The 17,784-nt window shown below is 50.0% G+C and overlaps 1 protein-coding gene across 8 annotated transcripts in view; it reads left to right on the plus strand.

Annotated features, from left to right (window-relative positions):
* Window positions 1–14,121, plus strand: part of DAGLA (diacylglycerol lipase alpha) — a 74,854-nt gene extending 60,733 nt beyond the window's left edge. For all 8 annotated transcript variants that reach the window (XM_065636220.1, XM_065636219.1, XM_065636218.1 and 5 more), the window contains 6 exons: window positions 776–844; window positions 1,883–1,955; window positions 2,977–3,173; window positions 3,953–4,082; window positions 4,234–4,415; window positions 6,331–14,121. In XM_065636220.1, coding sequence (XP_065492292.1) covers window positions 776–844; window positions 1,883–1,955; window positions 2,977–3,173; window positions 3,953–4,082; window positions 4,234–4,415; window positions 6,331–7,258 — 1,579 coding nt within the window. In that variant the 3' untranslated portion in view covers window positions 7,259–14,121. The remainder of the gene's footprint in view (window positions 1–775; window positions 845–1,882; window positions 1,956–2,976; window positions 3,174–3,952; window positions 4,083–4,233; window positions 4,416–6,330) is intronic.
* The last annotated feature ends 3,663 nt before the right edge of the window (window positions 14,122–17,784 follow it).

The raw sequence follows: 17,784 nt of genomic DNA on the forward strand, positions 1-17,784 counted from the left end.
TGGTGTGCCTTGTTGTGCTAGTTATCCCTGCAGCTATAGAGGAGTTGATCTGTAGGATGTTTAATGAGAGTTTTACAGCTTTTCTGCTCAGAGCTTCCACTTCTGAGATCCCTTGATAGCTCGGGCTGTGCTGTGTGGTGTCACCTCAGCTGTCACAGTTTGAGGTGCCTCTGACTTGCCACCCTTTGTTGGGCTGTGTCGTGCCCAGGATCATCTCTAGATCAACAACGTGGCATCTGCCTGTGGTGACGGATTCCGAAGATGATTTCTAGGAAAGCAGCTGATTGCAGAACCGGTTTATGGAGTGGAAGCCTTAATTCCCTCTTACCTTGGTGCTAGGTTGTGGCAGAAAACGGCCACCTTGGTTCTACACTGTCTTTTTAGAGTAGTCTCAGGAACGTGGAGTATCTTATCTTTCCTTTCTGCTGTCCTGGCCATTCCCAAACCATAGGAAAACAACTATAGGACACTGAGTTAGAGTATTTCCTTTTCCAAGTCTATTCAGAGCCATATGCAGGTAAGGACAAAGGAGCTGCCCTGTTTGATGAGCTATACCATTGCAGAATAATGTTGCTTGGGGCATGGGATGTGAATATCAAGCTTTTCTTCAGCAGGGTGTAAGTCCCAAAAGCCTTGAGCAGCTTGGGTTGTGGTTTTTATGACCCTGGTTCACTGTCTGGTAACCTCTCCGATACCAGTGGCAAACTGGGAATGAAGTGCGGTTTGCTGCTAGTGAAACACTGTTTGCTTCTTCTTGGTCCTGTTTCTCTTCCAGCGAGGATGCCATGGAGTATTCAAAAGAGTTTGTGACTGCAGTGGTGCTTGGCAAAGATCTAGTGCCCAGGCAAGTTGAGAAGTGTCTGAATTTCTTGATGAATATCTGCTGTTCTAAACAAAAATCACCATTTTCCTATCAGAAACACCCGAATTATATCTGTCTCCAGTTTCCTCATTTACCCATCCTTGTGTGCTTCTGACTTGTCTTCCCACTTACCTACATCTTTTACCTGGACACCTCTGTTGGTGTTGCACACACCTTTTTATAGGCATTTCCCTCCCTGTCTGTGTGAAAGAAAAGGGTGAATATGACTATCCCATCTCTGTCACTGTACTAACTGCGGTATCTGACGTGTTGTTGCCATCGTCCTGCTTGCCTGTGTTATCTCAGACCTCTCTATGCTCTGCCCTGAACTCCGTGAGCTGTCATCTCGTTTTGTGCCGTTTGTCCCTGAATACCTGTTCCATATCTCACATCTCTGACCCGGCTCCCTCGTTTCTTGTGTCCTGGCATTTCCCACCTCTCGGCATCTCCTGGGACGTGTTCTCCTGAACGGGGCACTGGAGCAGGAGCCCAACAACCTCAGTTTTCCTTTTGCCTCTGCCCTGTTGTGTCACCTCAGATAAATGGTGACGTTTCTGTCCGTACAACACAAGGCATGTCAAATTCGGTGGAGGGAACGTACTAAATGATATTGAATTTGCCTTTTGGTAACCTGGATGACAAATCTTGTCCATCCTGTAATTTGTTTAGTGGTGTCATATAGCTCCACTTTTTAAATTTATATGTGCTGTGTCCTTTTGTACTTGTTTCTTGCTCACTTCTTTCTGTGATTGCATCATCTCCCTCCTTATCTCTCCATTGACATCTCTCATATCTGTGTTCGCTGACCCGATTCCATCACATTTCATACTATTTCTCGTCACGATGGTTTCCTGTGGCCGCTTAACCCTGGTTACTAGTCCGGGGTGATGCCACAACCCATCTCTGAAATGAGCCAAGACATTGCTGCATTCTTGTAGTATCTTTTGTAGCATCATTTCTTGTTCTTCTGTGCCGCGTGTCCCTGCCCAGCTGTTGTAAATGCACCTTCTTCCTCTCCAGAATCGGTCTCTCGCAGCTGGAGGGATTTCGCCGGCAACTTCTGGATGTTCTTCAAAGAAGCACCAAACCAAAGGTAAGAGTACAAGATGAACAGACACCTGAAGGTGAGTGTCTGAGCAATGACGGTAAATTTTAGTGTCACGCAGCAACACTGCAGGCTCCTCCGGGGCTCCTCAGTTCCGCGGTGACGACTATTTAGGTAACGAGAGGAGCGACGGCAAGAGCTGGATGGTAGCTGGAGAGTTCAGGGCAAAGGGCTGCACCCTGTTTGTGGTCACAGGTCTCAAATAACCGAGCAGGAAACTTTCTCCTCTGAGCCTGTTTTGGAGTCTGTGCTCTAGAACTGCAGCTTTTTTTGGCCAGTAAAAATGGTGACGGGCCCGAGAGTACAAGAGTTGTCTGCTCAGAGATGTGCTGGGTGCCATCTGTTAAAGTTTTGCAGATAGGAAATATGGAATGTTGTTCCACCCCAGGCTTCTTTACCATTACACTGAGATGGAAAAAACATAAAACATGAAGATTTTGGGGGGTAAAATATGATAGAAATGACCTGTAGAGGGAGAAAAATGAGCTGACATTTCCTTTTCTTGTTAGCATTCTATGGATTTGTGCTTTGGCTTATGGGTTTTTTGGTGAATTTTGTTTTTTTCAGGATTTCTTTTAGTGCATAAGGAAAGACCTAAACAGAATGTTTATCTGTTTGTGTTGTGTAGTCTTTTGCTTATTGTCGTACATTAAAAATTCAGATTCTGTCTACCTTTTTTGTCCTGGAAGATGTTAAGTTACCAGTTGGTGGACAAGTCACTGTAGATCAATAACTCTACAAAAACCTCCACTAAAAAAAATTAAAAAAAATAAATAAAATAAAAAGTATGAGATGTTGCCACTTCTAAAGTGAAAACTGGGAAAGGAAGAAACAGCTTTTTTGGCAGGGTTATCGCTAAGCCTATTATTTAAGCAATCATGGCACGAGACTTTTTTTCTCTTTTCTGGTGTTTGGTATTCAGTTTCAACCTCTCGATAGTGTCCTGTGAGATGACTCTGCTCCCCTTTGTTTTTTCTCAATACTCCCTCTTTCCTCTCGTGTCGCACAGTGGCGGATCATCGTGGGCGCTACCAAGTGCATCCCCAAGTCGGAGCTCCCCGAAGAGACGGAAGAAAATTCAGTGACGAGCAATCGGCTCTGGACCCACCCCAGCGACCTGACCATCGCCCTGTCTGCCAGCACCCCCCTCTACCCGCCCGGCCGCATCATCCACGTTGTGCACAACCACCCCGCCGAGCAGTGCTGGTGAGTTTGCCTTGGGGAAAGACTCCCCACGCCGGGAACCCAGCGATGAAGGTGATTTTGTGTTATGGTGACAGCGATTGTGTCTGTGCTGTTGGAATAAAAAGTCCTGTCGCTGTTGGAGCAACGACAGTAGCATGTGCACTTTAAACAAAATCACACAACGCTTGTGCTGACTACCGTGGGGCTAAGCACTTCATTTCCCCTTTTATAGTCTTACTGAATAATAAGCTCAGGCCAGAGAGATGGATGAACTTCTGTTGTGTCTGACCTTTGTGTGTACCAGAACAGTACCCACATAAACTCTGAAATCCATAGTCATACCTTAAAGCACCTTACAAAGCAGAATATTTCTTCTTAAGAAGTTCAAGTGTTCTTATCTCTTGCGCTCTCCAGGTTTTAAAATGACCTGCGCTCAACATGTATTACCCTGGTAATTAGCAGGATGAAATAGCTGCATAAAGCAAGGCATTTTTAGTATTTATGTAAAGAGGTTGAAGAATATTCTCAGTAGCAGTGTTAATTCTTTCTACAAACATTTTGCAGCACTGCGCGTAGTGATATAGTAATATTGGGACATGGTTTAGTGCTAGAGTCAAGTTATGGTTGGACTCGATGATCCTGAAATTGATTCTGTGATCTTCTCCGTCTGTTTTCCTCCTGTTGCTTTTTCTGTCTCTACAAACTGCTGCTTCTTTCTTTTGCATGCCAAAATGCTGGCCTGCTCTTCCATCCCCTGCTCCCTGTTTTCCCCTCCGTTTGGATCCTGACTCCTCTTCCAGCTGCTGCGAGCAAGAGGATCCCACTTACTTTGCGATCTGGGGTGACAACAAGGCGTTTAACGAGGTGATCATCTCGCCGGCGATGCTGCACGAACATCTCCCGTACGTGGTCATGGAAGGGCTCAACAAGGTAACGCGGAGAATTGGGCTCAAGGGGCAAATGGTGCCCTAATAAAATAAGGTACAGAGGCAAATCTGGGCGTTGGAAAGCCCTGAGCTGAGAAGAGCAAAGCTGCTGTCTCTAGTAAAGCGCTAGTATTCCTCTGCTTGCCTTGAAACAGGTCTTGGAGAATTACAACAAGGGGAAAACAGCTTTACTTTCTGCAGCCAAAGTGATGGTGAGTCCTACAGAAGTGGATCTCACCCCGGAGTTGATCTTCCAGAGCCAGCCCTTGCCCAGTGGACCTTCAGTGCAGATCGGAACCGGAGCCGTAACCGTGGACAGGAGGAACAGCAGCACGAAGTAAAGATCAATCTTTGGTTTCTTTGAAAGATCGTTGGCTCTTTGTGTGTCCTTCTTCCCCTGGGGTGTTGCGATCAGTGTTTGTGGGAGGGAGAGATCCAAGGGCTGCCTGTGTGGGGCTTTTATTTGGCTTTAATATCTCTTACTGGGGGGAAAAAATCCTTTCTGTTGCTCAAGAATTGGTGAGTGCAGCCAACTCAGGAGAACCTACAAGTTGAGGGTGTGGAAAAAAACTTCCTTTCCTCCTTATCCAGCTAAACGAGGTTTTCCCTGAAACCGTAAAGGCAAAGCTTGCAGTCTTACAGCCAAATTTCTGGTTTCCTGTGTGATTTATGTGCCCAAAATAGCTGATATGGCGATTCTCAAAAGCTGAGAGGCAGGGAAAGTCATAAACTTACCAGAACAGAAACATTTAAAGCCAGGAGCCAACGGCAGAGACTCCTTGCAGATTTTCACATAACATCTGAGGCATTGCAGGACCACAGGCTCGCATAAAGCAAAGAAAATAAATACCAAAATGTGGGCAAAGATTTATTTCAAAGCTGGAACACGTGATTTCCATCTCAGAATTGCATTAGATAGGGCAAATTTGCTGACAAAACAGGGAAAGATGAGTGAAGGAAGATGGTTTGTAGTTAGAGATAGCAAATGGGAGTTGTGAGAAGAAACAAGAGGCAGCGTTGTAGATGGGAGAGGATTATTTCCTTGCAAAGGAAGCACTTGTGTGGAAATGTCAGGTAGAGACCCGACAAAAGAATCCATGTGTCTGTGGGAGGAGGCAGGGTGAGATGGTCGGTGCTGGGTGATGGACAGCTGAGATAACATGAGTGAGATTGAAATACAGAAGATAAGACAGCAAATAATATCCAAATGGTCAAGTTCTTGTCACAGAGAGCGAATGGTCAGAGAGTGAAGGAAAGCTTAGGAACAATCGCAGCTGGGATGAAACAGCAGAAACAGGGATCGATCCACATTTTTGAAGGCGACAATAAGACTGAGAAGATGAAATAGGTCAAGCAGCAGGGAGAGGAGATGTGGTGTCTGTGCCCAAGGAGCTGCAGAGGGGAATTCTGCGAGATGAGAGGGGAAGGAATGGGGCAGAGGGCGGAGAGGCTCAAGGGAGGTGCTTGAGCACAAACAGTCGTGGGTTGGTTGTTTTAATTCAAGGTTAGAGCCAGCTTACTGTGTCAGACTCCCTCTGTTACTTTATTGAAGTTAAACTGGGATCAAATACTGGTCTAACTGGTAAGCCTGTCTTGGCAGGTGCAGCGGTCCCCTCCCAAGCTCAGGCTGTTTTTCCCAGCTGTTTCCTGAAGTCCTTGTCTTTAGGGCTGTCACTTTGGCTGCAGCTAATCCCAGACTTCGCGTGGGCCTGGTGTGGCGCCTGCCCCATCCTTTAAAGTCTTCGTGCGACTGGAGTCTTTCGAAAGATCTTAACCTGTCATAAGCTGACTAAATTGCTTTTTTTAACCTATTTTAAAATCCAGTAGCTGAAAGGGAAAATAGGTTAACTGCTGGTGAGTCCTTTTTTTTGCCTCGGTCCTCTCTAATACAGAGGTGCTGGGTGAGAGGGGCTTATCTGCGTGTGAAGGGACCGCACCATAGATTTGGGCGCTTCAGTTAGGAGCGCTGCAGGTTTCACTAGGGGCAAAACCTTGGTTCTAAGTGCAAATGGTGCTTAAGAGGGAAGACATTCAGCTAGGAGAAAAGAGAAGAAGGGGAAGAACCTGTGTTTGCAGAGAGAAGAAACTGTATTTAATATTTTTGGCTGGGAGGACGGAGAGATGAGATGTTTCTTGCAGTTGTGGATGGCTCTGGTTAAAGCACCAACATGTGCCCTCAGTGGCCGAGATTTGGTTCTTGCGGCTGTTTTGGGGAGCGATGCAGCCTCACGTTTTCTCTTTCTCCATTTCAGAAGCAAGTCCCATTCTGAAATTAGCTTGGAGGGGTTTTACGAGACAAAGCCACTTTCTCCCGTGCAGAAAGACCCCGTGGAGCTGCTGCTCCTGGATACAAAGGAACGTCTGTCCGTGGAGCTGCAGGACCGTCGTGCTCCTCTCGCCACCATGGAGAGCCTCTCGGACAACGAATCCATCTACAGCTTTGATTCGAGGCGCTCCTCTGGTTTTCGGAGCATCCGGGGCTCCCCCAGCCTCCACGCTGTCATGGAGAAGGACGAGACGCACTGTTTTTATATAGACCCCGTTATTCCGGAGGAAAACCCCTCGCTCAGCTCGCGGACAGAGCTGCTGGCCGCCGACAGCCTCTCCAAGCACTCCCAGGAGACTCAGCCCCCCGACAACGTCCTCAACAGCGGCGGCACCACCCCCCAGCGCCGCTGCAGCGAGGAGGGGGCCAGCAGCGAGGGGGACCGCGTTTCCTTAGCCCCTCGCGAGGAGCTGGCTCTCCAAAACGGCCGCCTCGCCGACGTTCCCAGCCCCCAGGTGTTGGAGTTTGCGGAGTTTATAGACAGCCTCTTTAATTTGGATAGCAAAAGCAGCTCCTTCCAGGACATCTACTGCATGATGGTGTCTGACAGCTCCAGTGACTTTGCAGAGATGCCCAAATCTGTCAGTGATCAGGAGATCCTGTTGAGGGCACAATACGAACCCAACTTAGTCCCAAAGCCCCCGAGGTTGTTTGCAGGCTCAACAGATCCTTCGTCGGGCATCTCCGTCTCACCCTCTTTCCCCCTTAGTTCCTCTGGAGAACTCATGGACATCACTCCCACGGGCGTGAGCAGCCAGGAGTGCCTGGCCACGGATAAAATCCGGACTTCCACCCCCTCTGGGCACGTAACCAGCCCTGCCAAGCAGGACGACCTCATGATTTCGGCCCTCTAGCGCAGGGTGAACGGAGCGCGGCTCTGCGAGCTGATCCCGCGGGCTGAGTGCTGGGATTACACTTGGAGAGGTGGTCATCGGGCGGTTCGGATCGCAGGAGACAGCTGGAAAAAATGGTCCTTGTGGGCACCGCGGTGGTGGCACGATGTCTGGAGGATGGATTGTGCTCGGGTCCCGCGCTGGCAGCTGGGAGAGGCGGCGGCGCTTTGCACGGCCCGCTAAACCGCAGGGGTCTGAGTCGCTAAGGGTAAATGCGAGTTCCCTACCTCAGCCTGTCTCGTGGCGCTTCAGAGGCAGATTCTTTGCCCCAGGGCACCTGCTGAGTTTGGGAGTGAGACACCCGGCTTCACGGAATCCCCTGGCACGAACGGGTGGATTCTCTGAAGCTCGAGGGTGGGATAGACAGAAGGAGGCGGGGGCCAGGCCAGATCAGCCCCTTGCTACCGTGTCGGTGGTTTTGGAAATGAGCGGATTGAGACTTTGGGCCCCGTTGCACTATCGATGTCGGATCTGGCCTGAGATCCAATTTGCCACACTTCCCCAGGGTTGCTTTTCTAGGCGACTCTCCTGTTTTAAAGCCATTGGGGCTGTATTCTCCCCAAATGCAGTCTCCCCTCCCTGGGCCGGGCGCAGCACATGTGTGTTTCCTTCCCCGGAGTATTTCTGCGTTCAGTGACCACCGAGCTGCTGCTGAGAGGGAAGGACACCGTTCTGAAGAGCCAAAGCCCTCTGCCACGTCCCTCCTCTGCCAGAAAAGAGTTCTGGATGTCCCCGTCATCGCTTCTCCATTCCCTGGACCGCTCTGAGCTGGTGGCGTTCCTGCAGGACCGACAGGATTCTCATCTCGGAGCTGCGTGGATGGATCAGCTGAAACATTTCAACAGGCTTCTCAACACCCAGCGTTGTTTGCCCGGTCCCTGCGGAGCCTGGAGCATCTCACAGTGCCCGTGTGCAGTGATTGCAGCTCAGCGCCAGCCTCTGTCCTTGGGCTTTCAGGGAAAAGATGAACTTTTTACCAAGTATTGAAATCTCTTGTGTGTTTACAGAGCTGCTAAGCATTTCGGAAGGTATTTATTAAGCAAATAGGGAGGTTTTCCTGAAGCGAAAAGCACGTTCATTCTCTCCTTCCCGTGCTGTTCCCTCCAGGGGCTGATGGGGAGAGAGGATGGGCAGGTAGGATTTCGCAAGTCCCCTGTTTTTTAAAGTGGCTGGGGGTCTGGGGGACACAGCGTGCATCCCTCACCCTCCTTCTCCTCCTCTCTGTTGCACAACATTGCAAAGCTTGACTAAGTCTCTAGTAAAACTACTTGAGCGCCGCTGTGCAGAGCCCCGGTGCGCGGGGGAGCCTGCTCAGAGCCCTCTGGGGAGGTGCTTCCCAACCACGGCAGCAGGAGAAAAACTACCTGTCTAGAAGGTTAAACCTACTGTGACCTCTAGAAAGCCTTTAATTGACATAACACCTTCATATCAAAGCTCAGCGAAGTTACCGGTCGGTCTCACTGGAGCTCTCCTCCCTCACTGGAAAAGAAATTCCTGTTTTAATTTCTGTATAATCACAGGGGTGTCATTGCTCTCCTTCCCCTTCGCTGCCGTATTTCCCTTGTGGGAGGATGCTGTGAACTGGATTTTGCGTCCGAGCGCTGATCTCCCACTCGACAATTTAATGCGGGATATCGTGTCCCCTGCTCCTTACAAATTCCAGGGACTTTGTTAAATGGGCAGTGAAATATTGTCCCTGCAGTTCAGGTTCTGTAGGTGACCTTTACTACCCTGTCTTGAATTGGAGGGAAGAAGCCCCTCTGAATTCCGAGTAATTTGCAAAAGCAAAATGCTTTTATTCTGAGCAACAAGTTACTTCTTTTGTAGGTCCTCCAGGAAAGAGCAGTGTCGTTCCCCTTGCCGAGAGCTCGTCTGGTTGAGGAGCTCGGGTAGAGCTGCTGTGTAAGTGCCATCACATCACCCACTCTTGCAGACCCCGGGGTAAGGCCGAATTGCTGCACGCACCCAAAAAAAGTGATGTCTGAGAATACGCACAATAAACTGGGTGGTTTTGAGGGGAAAAGGGGAGTGGAGTGCAGGGAGGCTGGGGCCAGCGGGCTGGCTCTTCTCCCGCTGCGGACACGTGGCGAAAAGGAGTTTGTTCCTGCCTTTAATTCTCAGCAGAAGATGGGTAGTAATAACACTTAGCACTTAGGCAGAGCTTTATATCTGCAAAGCACTTTACAAACACTAAGGAAAGAATCATCTCTGTCCCTGGCCGTGAGGAATTAGGAGGCAGCTGTTTCTGCGCAAGTGCCGGTGCCCGACCTGAGGATGGGGGGAGATGACTCAAGGTGAAAAAGGTGGATTTACCTCCCTCTTAAGAAAAAAAATATTTCAGTAGTGACCTGACGATGTTTCGGGGGTCACGATATTGCACTAGAAAGTCACTTTGACCCGGGTGAAGCTCCCTGTGTCCTGGGACACGTGCTCGTTGTGCTGGGGCTGTTTCCTTCTCTGTGCCATTGGAACTGTGTCCTGGGGATGGAGTTCCCTTGCCCTGACCAGCTGGAGCAGGAAAAAACAGCCTGACATGCTGCGGCTTTTTTGCTTTATTCTGTGCTCTGTGATTATTAGGTTTCTTCCGAAAAGCCTGGAAATATCCAATTCTCATGGTCTGAGCTTTTGCTATAGGTGAAGGCAGTAAAGGTGCAAAAAAGCCCTTCTATTTAAAGTTGTTACTGCATCACATTAAGGGTAATTCCTGTTTTCTGAACAGACCTGTTCCCAGTCCTTGCAAAGCAAACCCACGTTCTTTGTGTCACTTCTGCTTTAAATGTCTCTGTGTCTTGATTCTCAGCACTCTGTTGCTGTAAGAGCATTTGGACAGGCTGATCTCTCATTTCATCCTGGAAGAGCATATCTGGAGAGCTAAAAAAAAAAAAATAAATGCTAAGCCTGTAGCTGCCTCCTTCATCCGTACCGTGTAGCATCGCCTGCTCTCCCTGCCCTCGCTCCGCTCTGACGTGCGGGTGCTTTTAGAAACGTGAAGCATCTTCACCTTTCTGAACCTCTTGGCTTCTGCTTCCTACTTTTTGAGCTTTGTGCCTTCTAATCTTTATAATGTTCCCTTGATATTCCAATGGGGTGTTTCACCCCATGTGGAGACGGTGCTGGAAGCTCGGTTCGTATACGGGACACCAGGACCCCAGCTACCAGTTCACCCAGTTTGGTGGCACATCCTTAAAATCCCCTGGAAGAGCTTTTTGGTAGAGATGTGGATCTTGAAGCGTTGAAGCCTTCCGGGGCCACCCTTGAGTAGGTAATGCTGGCTGCCTGCGGTCTCAGAGGCTCTTCCGCAACAATAATAATTGCATTTATTGTTGCTTTAGTTGTAGCAGTGCCAAGACCATGCAGGATCCTGCTGTGCTGAAGATGTACAGGTGCTGAGCAGAAAGCAAACGCTTCTCCAGCTCTTAGCGTTGTCCCCCCTCCCTCTCTGGGGAGCTGCCCTTTCCATTCAGAACATGTGTTTTCTCCTAAAACTGCCACTCTAACCTCTCCTCTTTGCCCCCTATTCCTGTCGCCTAACCAGGAGCTGATTCACCTCTCTTTTGGTTGCTCTGTCTCAGGCTGGTGGTGTCTTAATTCACATTAGAATTAAGGGAGCTGCTGCCTTCTGTGGCATTGCAGGTTTTCTAGGAACATCGTTAAAAGGTTCTTCAGCTCTCTGTAGCTTTCCCTTACCTGCTCTGTGGTCGGTATTTCCAATGTTCATAATTTCTGCAACTTCTTAAGAACTTAAACAGGAATCGTATGAGGTATTTTGCTTTCTGAGGACAGAGATGGCAAAGCTGGTTTTGAGTGGAGATATACACATCCAGAGACTCTTATTTTTATACTTTTAGGACATTGTTGCTTAGATTGCAATAACAGCAGGATTTCGGTGGGAAGGAGGTTTTGCTGTCAGTGAACGAGGGCACGAAAGGGGAAGGAAAAGCACAGGAGGAGGAAAAGGAGTTGGAACTTGATGATCCTTAAGGTCTCTTCCAACCCAAACCATCCTATGATTTAATAATGCTGCTGCCAATGGACTTTCACAGAGTTTCTCTGCACTTTAGGAAGTATATAGACAATCTCTGCAATCCTCTTTCTACTTGGAACAGCATAGGATGAGTGGGTATTTGTTGATTAAGTGCCCCCTCGTTAGAGTTCTGTAGCATCAAAGGTCATGAGTTACTGAAGTACATGGACAGAAAAGGGAAATGGGTTAAATATCCATTCAGGCATTGAACCTGAGAGCTCAGTGTATTATAAACACCAAGATTTAATGTGAATGTTGTTGTTTCTTAGCTGTGAAATGTCAACTCCTTCCCTGCCCGAGCTGTGTACCTGGTGCCTCTTTAGCCTTCAGGAAGAGGGAGGGTTGGAAATGCAGCTGTGGCTTTGCACAGACAGATTCTCGTAATTAAGGAGTATGTGGCTGAAAAGCACTTTTCCTCAAGGCCTGTGCAGTATTAAACCGCAGCTCCGGATTTAGGGGAAAACCGGCGGTTTTTGTGCCAAAGCTCCCTCTGATGGCAGCGGCAATGCTCGGAGCGCGGGCAGAGCGCGTCCCGCTGCAGCAAACCTTGTAGCTACCAGGGAAACACAAAGTGCAGCTGGGAGGTGGGACCTAAACCCTGTTAACTTGTGAACTTGTGTGATTAGGGTGGAGGAACGCTTTCGGCCGGAGATCCCCAGCTGTGACGCCAGCCTGTGGTGCGGAGGGCAGCGGCTTCTGCGGAGCTGCAAACCGCCCCAAATTCTGCTGGGCTCCTCTCTTCGCCGTGTCCCGGCCGTATCTGCGCCCAGCACGTCCCCAAGAGCTGTCCCGCTTTCTGGCAGTCACCTAAACGTGGGCTGCTTAAGGGCACGTGCCCCGGAAATGTGAAACAATCGAGGAGAGAGCAATTCCCTGCTTTGCCCTAGGGCTTGCAGTCCTAAAAAGCATTATCTGTCTGTTTTAATTTTTTTTTTTCTTCATTTCTTGAGTTCAGGCCTCTTGTGCCTTTATTTCCCTTCGGCTTGAGGTCCAAGCTTTTGGACCAAGCATCTGCCCGCGTCCTTTTCCCTCTTCCACGTGTTCTCTCTTCTCTGAGTGTACGAAAGGGAATGCGGGGCGGCCAGGTTTGGTTCGGAGTTGCCCTTGATGCTGATCTCTGTCCCTTTCTGATTTCCCCTCTGCCTCAGGTCGCATCCAAGTGCCAACAGCAAAGCCTGACCTGGGGCAGCGGTTTTCTTCCAACCCGCACCACAATTCCAGTACTTTGTGTGCAGTAGGAAGGGAAGGCTTCCCACCGTGTCTTACCTTGGCTGTACGTGACCTCAGTTGGTGTTTAACAGGTCTGCTCACCAGTAAAACCCTCTCTCAGGTCTATTCATGAGTAAAATTCTTCCTACTCTTCAAGATCTGACTCTGGTTTTGTAAGAACTTGTGCCAAAAGGGACTTAACATATTCTGAAGAGTGATTTACTAAGGTTTCTCTCGCTGGCTCTGGACCAGCCATCTCCCAAAGGTAAGCTCTCTTCTTTTTAGAGAGTTGGGCATTTTTGCTGCTTTCATCGCTGTGTTTGAGACCTCTGACCTCAGCACCTCATCCTGTGCTCTGCTTTTCATTTCCACCTGCCCAGCCTATCTGTCTGATGAGGGAACCTCTCTCTGACTCCTTATTTATTTCTGCAAAACCACCAAACAACAGGGCAGCACAGGAGCAAGCCTTTATATGGGGTTTTATTGGGATTCCACCAGGGCTTTGTGCAGTTCTGATGGCTCAGAGTTGGAGATACCTGGTGGGCACAGTCTGAGGCAGCACGTCCACCGCTCAGGCTGGCTTGGCGACACGCGCCCGTACAGTCCTGTCTCGATGCGATGTGTTTCCTAGACCATCACCACCACCTTTTTTTGGGTCTTAATTCCTTCATTGGTGTGTCCGCTGGTGGCAAAGCGGCATCACCCGCAGCTCCTGAAGGCGACAGCTTCCCAGCTTTCCGTGAACGACTGAAGAGGTGATGTCCAGGGAATAGCCTCAAGCTCCTGTCCTAGTGACAAATTTAATTACTAACAACACAGGGATGATTCCGTGGTTATTGGGGATGGGTTCTGCCTCTCTGCGTGCATGGGGCAGCAGGAGAGGAGCCCCCTGCGCTGTGACCCTGTCCCTTGGCCCCAGTGTCCAGCCTGGGCTGGGAACGAGCAGAGACAGCGAGACCAGGAGGAACTGGTGGAAACTCTTTATTTTCTCATCTTTCGGGGCTTTTCCGTGCCAGCCGAGCAGGCTCCGTGCGCCGGGAGCTGTCTGGTGGGGTCTTCACGGTAAACAACTCCCTTGCCTCCCACATTTCCCTCTGTCCGCGGACACCGATGCCTCTATGGAAAAAAACCCTTCTGCCTGTTTCTGTCACCTGCGTCACATCACGTGCCGGGGCAGCTCGGCGTAGGGTGGCTCCGAGTTAACTCTCGGACCCCAGTTGCCTCTTTATAGCTAAAACCTTTTGTGTTTATGGGAGCAACAGCCCTGGGGAGCTCTGAGCTGCTCTGGCTGCCTCTTGCGGGGCTCAGAGCACTTGCATATGCAATTGGGGGGTGACAGCACAGGGTCCCGTGTCCCCAAGCTCAGCCGAGAGGTCGCTGCCTGTCCTGGGAGCGCTGCCCCCAGTCCCCGCTCCGAGCTGCCCCGGCACCAAGACAAGGACACTCGAGCACTCCTCATGTGCCATTCTCATGTGACTTTTTGTACCTATGTATGAAAGATCCAAACTAATATTGCTGTAAAGAAAGATTACAGATTAATATAGCATATTATATAAAGAGAGATGTATATAAAAGTTTCTGTACATTGTACGGCACTGTGTATAAACTGGATGTCGAAGCATGGCTGGTGTATGTGACTGTCCCCAGGGCTGGGTGTGATTTGCCTGAGTTGTGAGTCTGAGCGGTGGGAGAAGCTGCCCCGGGCTCTTGTTGCAGAGGGACGAGCAACACGGTGTCACTGCGGCTCTCTGGGGACAATTCAGCGGTCACCTCGGCGGCTCTGTCTGCTCTGGAGCTCGGCTTTTGGAGTGGGGAAAACGCTTTGGGGGGACACCTCTGTGCCCTGAGGTCAGCTGGGACCAGCTTGGCCCCAAAAGGCAGAAATCTCAGCTTTAGCGATATCTCTTCAGCGGAGAAGGGAGTTAAGGAAGAAAACTCAACGCTTTGAGTTACCAAGCCCTTGAATTCAACACGCCACACAAAAAAAGTTCTATTAGCGCAAAGGCAGCTGATGACAAGGGACTTTTTGGAAGCGTGTGAAGAGGAGGACTGAGCGCAAACAGGAACAGGGTAAAAAATTTACCCGTGGAAAAATGTGAATCGCAAGGTGAGTTCAAGCCGGTGAGGCAGAGTTTCGCAGAGTGAGCATCCTGCAGAGCGAGGGACGCGTCTTTGCGCAGGTTTGCAAAGCAGCGTCGCGGAGCCGGGTGCTGTTGGCGCTGAAGATGAATAACGGCTCCAGTAGTTCATATTGCGGGGAGGGGAGAGCAGGAGTTGTGGCTGTGCAGGGTCGGAGAGGAGGAGGATAAAGGGAGCTGGAGGAACAAGGAGCTTTCTGAGCAGCCATGAGAAACGCAGGCAGGAACAGGAATGCCTGGCAGAAAATAATCCGATTAGCGGCTGCGTGGCGCAGTTTTTATGGTGGCTCCTGAAGAGACCGAGCACTATCGGGGAATTAAGAGCTTAAAGGTGGCTCAACTACTGAGTTCCTTTAAAAAAGCCTATAAAAAGTGCTGGTATGTGTAAGTGCCTGCCTGATGCTCTGGGGTTGGTTTGCGGTTGTTTTTCCTGCCCACGACTGTATTGGGCTCATAAAGGGATGTTGCCTTTTCTGTAAACGCTTCCTCTCCTGGGGAAAGAAAAACACAACACTCTGGATACTGCCCTTGTATAAACACCAAATAATCCATGCTTAGGAGTGGCTGTTTTAATACAGTTACTAAGGAGAAAAATATATGAATGTGTGCCCAGCAGCCATGGTGGATGTTGGTTTAAAACAGGTTTTACTATTAAAAGCCTGAATTATTGAGCGTAGCAAGGGATGTAGCTGCTATTGCCAAGGAGGCTCTCGGGCTGTTCGGTGTGTTTGTGGCCGTAGGAGAAATTTCCAGCTTATTGAGAAAAGTGCTTTTCAGCCCATTGGCCATAAAACATCTAGAACTACACCAGAAAACAAATTTTCAAACAGTTTCTAAGCCAGACTGGTGCATTCCCAAGCAAGCAAAGAAAATGAATGAAAACTAATGGGAATATGTGAGTAGGTAAAGCTGGGATCGAATTGTTAACTACTTGTAAATAGGAACAAGCATTGCACCAAGTAGTTAATCAGGGTTTTGGTTTTTGGGGGGGTTGGTTGGTTTGGGTTTGATCGTTTGGGGTTTTGGTTCTTGGTTTCTTCAAGGATGCTAGATTGTACTTCAGTTAGGAAAGAGAAAAAAGAAAAGGTTAAGGAATGGGGATCTGAGGGTGGTTGCACAGAAAGGATATTTAAAATGCATATTTAAATCAAGGTTATTTAATTACATGGTACTCTTCAGAAGGTCTGATTGCACAAAAACTTACGTGACCAACTGATTTTTCTTGGGAACAGTGTTAAGCTTAAGGGGCATAAAGGCAGCTGGGGTGCGAAGGATCCTGAGCTGGGTGGTGCCTGCAGCCCTGGGCGCTCTGCTGCGGGTTAACTTGGTGCTTTCAGTTAACGGCACAACAGATAAAGCGGGGGTGCTGGGGACAGGGCTGTGCCCGCTTGCTCTGAACCCACACCTGAGAACACGTGGGCTCTTTGACAGCACCTGCATTTCCCCGGCTTTGCAGCAACCTGCTGACGCTGCCGTTCGTCCAGCTCTGGATCTTCCGGGAAGCCAAGCCCGGCTTTTCCGGGCTGGTTTGCTCAGCAGAGGCGCTTGAGCTGAGCCGGAGTCTCCAGAACGGGTGTCCCTCGCTGACTCCCATCCTTTTTTTTTTTTTTTCCTTTTTTAATCAATGGTGGTGTTCTCTCCATCTTGGGAACGAACCTCTTGCAGTTAATGAATAACCAGGGGGTGATTTATCAGCGCAGGTCCCTCACCAAGAGGAGATAACGGCCGGAGCTTCCGCCTCGCGCTCCGTGGGAGCTGCCGCGGGTGTGCAGGGGCGTTGGGTGAAGCTGCATCTTCTGCTGTCCCACGCGATACCAGGGGAGGAAAAGCACGAGGGCACTCGCGGTTAAAGCGGCCGCCAGCAGGAGAGGCTCTGGGAGGACACGTCTCCTTGGGCTGACCAAGTTGTGCCTCCGTTGGCCGTTGTGGTGGGGTGTTCGGGGTCACGGCTGGACCACCGGGGTGATTGTGGAGCCCAAGTGTGATGGGAGCAGCTGAGGGAGCTGGGGGTCCAGCTGAGAACAGGAGCTGAGGGGAGACCTTCTGATCTCTGACCTGCCTGAAAGGAGCTTGGAGCCAGGGGGGTCGGGCTCTGCTCCCCAGGAACAAGCGCCAGGACCAGAGGAAACGGCCTCAAGTTGCGCCAGGGGAGGTTGAGGTTGGATCTGGGGAACAATTTCTTCCCCAAAGGGCTGTGGGGCATTGGAACAGGCTGCCCAGGGCAGTGCTGGGGTCACCATCCGTGGAGGGGTTGGACAGACGGACACGAGGTTCCCAGGGACATGGGGCAGTGCCGGGGGTGGGGGAACGGTTGAACTCGGGGTCTTTTCCACCCAAAATGACTCTCTGATTCTACAATAAAACAACCCCCAGGCTGTGCGGGGAGCAGTCGGGCTGTTCCCCAGACACAGGCAGATCCGTCTGGTTCGTACCTTACACGTCCCTGATAACCGTACGGGCGATGGCGAGGCCAATGACCCCGGAGCAAATGACACTTTCTACCGCGCTGCCGCTACCTCTCGCCAGCCTCTTTGCGCTTCCCTCTGCGTTTCTGTGCCCTCGGACAGAGCCTGATGGTTATAAGACCAGGAGGAAGGCAGCGAGTTTTCCTCCATCCTGGCGTCCTTCCTCCGCACCACTCATTGCTGGAGGGATTTCAGTCTCCGATGTTGGCCAGAGGCGTTAGAGATGCTCATTTTTCCCCGCCTGGGTTAAAATTAGCAGTAAGACGGGCTGCCCTGTGTTAAAGGGTGGTGCTGAGATGCGTTCTCCATCAAATTCAGTGGGACCCGAACCAGACTCCCGCCATAAATTCATTTCTTAAAAACTCTGCAGAGCACAGACGAGGCCGCGTGGGCCATCCCCAAAGAAAATCTTGACACAGCAGCTTCTTTCTCAGCCGAACAGCTGGTAACCCCAGTGCTGGCGCGTGTCACACGTACAGGAGCCCGGGCAGCTCCTGGGGACGCGTCGTTGTCCCTGTCACCTGTGCCATCTCACGCTAATTCGGGTCAGGTAGGTACAATGGCTTATCTTCATTTTTAACCGCATAAAACGTGCCAAGATGCAGCGTGTTTATCTTATTTACAATTGTATTTGCTTCTGCTTGCCTGTGT

The sequence above is a fragment of the Caloenas nicobarica genome, chromosome 5 (assembly GCF_036013445.1).
Source record: "Caloenas nicobarica isolate bCalNic1 chromosome 5, bCalNic1.hap1, whole genome shotgun sequence".
Taxonomy (NCBI): domain Eukaryota; kingdom Metazoa; phylum Chordata; class Aves; order Columbiformes; family Columbidae; genus Caloenas; species Caloenas nicobarica.